General features: G+C 48.2%; 1 protein-coding gene across 1 annotated transcript in view; it reads right to left on the bottom strand.

The window, feature by feature from the left end:
• Dnajc16 (DnaJ heat shock protein family (Hsp40) member C16) overlaps nucleotides 1-4,110 on the bottom strand; it is a 32,497-nt gene that overhangs the window by 2,721 nt on the left and 25,666 nt on the right. Inside the window, 5 exon segments of the mRNA XM_031377040.1 lie at nucleotides 8-66; nucleotides 2,805-2,903; nucleotides 2,982-3,062; nucleotides 3,746-3,822; nucleotides 3,978-4,110. Of these exon segments, the coding sequence (XP_031232900.1) occupies nucleotides 8-66; nucleotides 2,805-2,903; nucleotides 2,982-3,062; nucleotides 3,746-3,822; nucleotides 3,978-4,110 (449 nt within the window).

Genomic DNA, 4,110 nt, shown 5'->3' on the forward strand with positions numbered 1-4,110 from the left:
AAATTGCTGGTGTATGTCACATCTGTGAGTTCAGTTACCTCCACAAAGCCTTTTTTAGGAATTTTGCTATGGAGAAATATGGAGAACTTTAGACATTATCAGGATGAGGGGAGTGGAAACGAGTGGAAGCCAGGTGTGCCAGCGCACGCCTGTAACCCTAGCATCTGGGAAGTAGAAGCAGGAGCCTCAACTATGTGATGAGTCTGAGGATAGCCTGGGCTATGGGAATAAATATATATGCAAACTCCTCCTTAGGCCTCCAAATCAAACACAAAATCAGTGAAGCAGAATGCCCCCTGGCTTCACTGGATCTGCCTCTCAGCACTGACTAGGTCCCACAAGCTGCAGGGTGACTACAGGGTGGCCCTGGCGCACGGGAGGCCCCTGTCCACAGTAACCCTTCTTACGCAGCTTCCTATTCTGTGCAAAGGGGACTGCAGATGAGAGCCAGGAGGGCACAACTGCTTAGTCTGTTCTTAACTTGGATAGGTCCCTTGCAGTTATGAGTCATGGGGACAGGCTACCCCAGCTCCTGGCTCATGCACCACTTCCACTGTGTTTTCTTTTTTCTTTTTTTGGTTTTTCGAGAAAGGGTTTCTCTGTGTAGCCCTGGCTGTCCTGGAACTTACTCTGTAGACCAGGCTGGCCTCAAACTCAGAAATCCACCTGCCTCTGCCTCCCAAGTGCTAGGATTAAAGGCATGCGCCACCACCGCCTGGCTCACCTGTATTTTCTTTCTCTTCCTGCTTTCATGACTGAGCTGGGACTGAAAAATCACATGACACTCAGTTTATCAGTCCTGCATCTACATGGGTATAGGTCTTAGTGGACTCCAGTCAGCAGTGGCTTTTCCCTTATTCTAGATGCTGGAGATGAGTGGAGACAGCTCCGTGGTTAACAGTGTGTACTGAACTTCTTCTTCTTTTTTTTTTTTTAAAAGATTTATTTATTATATGTAAGTACAGACTTAGCTGTCTTCAGACTCCAGAAGAGGGCGTGTCAGATCTTGTTACCGTTCGGAAGAGCAGAGCTCTTAACCGATGAGCCATCTCTCTAGCCTCTGTACTGAATTTCTAGAGGTCCAGAAGGTCACAACAGTCTGGAACTCCAGCTCTATGGGGATCTAATATTTCTGGCCTCTGAGGGTACAAACCCACACACAGACACAGATATACACACAGTCACACACAGAAACATAAACTTGGGAGGCAGAGGCAGGCCGATTTCTGAGTTCGAGGCCAGCCTGGTCTACAGAGTGAGTTCCAGGACAGCCAGGGCTATACAGAGAAACCCTGTCTTGGAAAACCAAAAAGAAAAACAAAAAAACCAAAACCAAAACCAAAACCAAAACCAAATAAAAAAAAGCAAAAAACAAATATGGAGCTGGAGAGATGGCTCAGTGGTTAAGAGAACTGGCTGCTTTTCCAGAGGTCCTAAGTTCAATTCCCTGCAACCGTCTATAATGGGATCTGATGCCCTCTTCTGGTGTGTCTGAAGACATTGACAGTGTATTCATATACTTAAGTTAAATAAAATCTCAAAAACAAAACAAAACAAACAAAAACCATTACAAAGAACTCAGAATGCCCGAGAATAGAAGTGCTTTGGATGTCTGGATTCCCCCTCCCATTTTATAATATGTGCAAACATGCAAGTGAGACATGCTGAGGAGGATCAAAACACATTTATGTCTGTTCATACACCTCAGCCTGAAGGTGACTTCACATATACTTTGCGTACATGTGCACTTGCTGTCACTGTGACTCACTGATGAGGCACACAACTATTTCCTTTTTTCTGGGATGAGGTCTCAATATGTAGTTCTGGCTGGCCTGGAACTCTATATAAAACTTGCAGGTATCTGCCTATCTCTGCCTCCCAAGTACTGGGATTAAAGGTGTGTGCCACCGTGACTGGCTGGTTTAGAACACCACATGTGGCCTTATGCTGCTATCCATCAAGTTTTCCACTTCAGGTTATTTTAGAGTTGGGGCTAGGATGCTGCTCAGTGAGAGCTTTTGACTAGCACACGTGAGGCCTCAGCATTGCAGTTCCCTCCCCCAAACCAACAGCCAGATTTCAGAGCCAGGTAAAGGGGCCTCTCTACCCATCCTACACTCTCCACGAGGCTGAGGGTGAATTAATAAAGTGAAAAAAAGAGTTCTGGGAATGTAGAAATAAAGTTTCACAGTAGAATAAGAGAGTCATATTCCAGCTCCTGCCCAAGGACATGTTGTAAAAAACAAAGTTCTGGTGGTCAGAATGTTGAGACAGAATGACCAGGCCATTCTGACTAAGGTAAGTAAGGCCAAAACAAAATAACTGGTGGTCTCGATGAGGTTAAGGTCCACGAAAACAAGATTAGCAATTCTCAGAAGAACCCCCAACCCCTCCTGTGGTGAATTTCGAAAAAGGCCACAAACTGTCACCCTGACCTTGCTGATGACAATCCACCCCTACCACCTAGTTACTCAGCCCCTCCCCAGGTGCAGAGCTGGATAGGGAAGTTGGCCAACTAAGCCAAGAACAGCCCTGAGCAAGCCAACCAATGCCTGAAGAGATCCTTTGTCCTGTGTTCCACCAACCAGAGTAAGCCAGCTAGTCCTGTTGCAGGAATCTGCCCTCTGTAAAGTATAAAAGATGTGTGCTTTCTGTGTTCGGGGTTGACCCCCCTGTGAGGGTGGGCAACCCCACATATGTGGATCAATAAACCTCATGTTATTGCAACGATCTATTGTCAATCCGTGTTCTCTGGGTTGAGCTAAGTTTACTACAAGGGCAGGGTGTGGTGTGTGTGGAAGAACCTGGTGCTCTCCTTGGCGAAGCTTGGCTCAGTCTTCCCGGCCTTCTCAGGGACTTCCTCTTTCTCGGGAGGGTGCGACTCTCGCTCCTCATTTGAGTCACTAAAGCATGGAAACAGAAGTTACTTTTCTTTTCTAAACAAAAAGGGTATAAATGACATGGTTGGTCCCTGGGCTCACCTGAAAGCCTGGACGATGACAGTGCCGAAGAGGATGAAGAGGGCTGAGAATATGAGCGACAGCAGCGGCATCATCTCCCGCCTGGAAGCAAAGGCAGCTGTCAGCTCACATCTGCTGGGGTCAGGAGGAAAATGTCCCAGACCATACTCATTCACACCAAGAAACACAGACAGGCTGTTTCTAGGGTGAAGTGGGAGGGGGAGCCTGTTTCCTCAGTGTCCCAGTCACAGAGACTGTATTCTGGGAGGTGGCTTTAGGCTGTGTCTAATACATCGTGTAGAAGATGATGAGGGAGTTAAGTTAGACACATGGGGCAACATTCTGACACTGAGGGACTGGTGGCTCCAGAGTCTGTGGAATGATCTCAGTTTAACTGACTCTTCTGTGGCCAGAATGACAGATGTGGCCCAGATGGACAGGGCGTGTCACAGTCAGCTTCCGAGGTTAACTGAACCCAAACTACAGTCACCTGGAAAGAGGGAACTAAGCAGGAGACTCCATCAGACTGGCTTGTGGACATGCTTGTGGGGAGTTACAGTAGCTTAGCAAGCCAGTAAGCAGCACGCCTTTGTGCTGTTTCAGCTCCTGCCTTGGTTTGGAAGCCAAAAGAAACCTTTTCCTCCCCAGGTTTGTTTTGGTCATGGACAGACATACCCATCTGTGTGTACGCACTGGACTATATGTACGAGGCTCTGTGCTGAGTGGCTGACACTGTGTGTAGAAGGGACTGGTACCCCCTGCTGACAGAGAGGCCAGCAGCCTACCAGTTACTGTGAAGCAGGCTCTCCCAGAAGTCCGAGAGGTAGTCAGAGGCAGAGTAGAGCCACCGGAGGAGAAATACCTGTGGGAGGAAATGGGCAGTGCTCAGGCCTGAGCCCAAGAGGAGCCCACACTTCCCAATAGACAAGTCCTGTCAATCTGGCTCTGCTCCTGCCCCACCCCTTCACATTGCCACACCCCTCCTGATGGCCCATTCTGCTGGACCCTGATGCTCACAGGAGCCAGTTCGTCAGTTAGATCAGGGAGCACGGCTTCTGAAGACAGAAATGCTGGATCTTTCCGTAGCTGGTCAAGATAACCCAAAAGGACGAACTTATCCCTCTCACTGCCGGTCCAGGGATCTTCCAGG

The sequence above is a fragment of the Mastomys coucha genome, unplaced genomic scaffold, assembly GCF_008632895.1.
Source record: "Mastomys coucha isolate ucsf_1 unplaced genomic scaffold, UCSF_Mcou_1 pScaffold18, whole genome shotgun sequence".
NCBI lineage: Eukaryota > Metazoa > Chordata > Mammalia > Rodentia > Muridae > Mastomys > Mastomys coucha.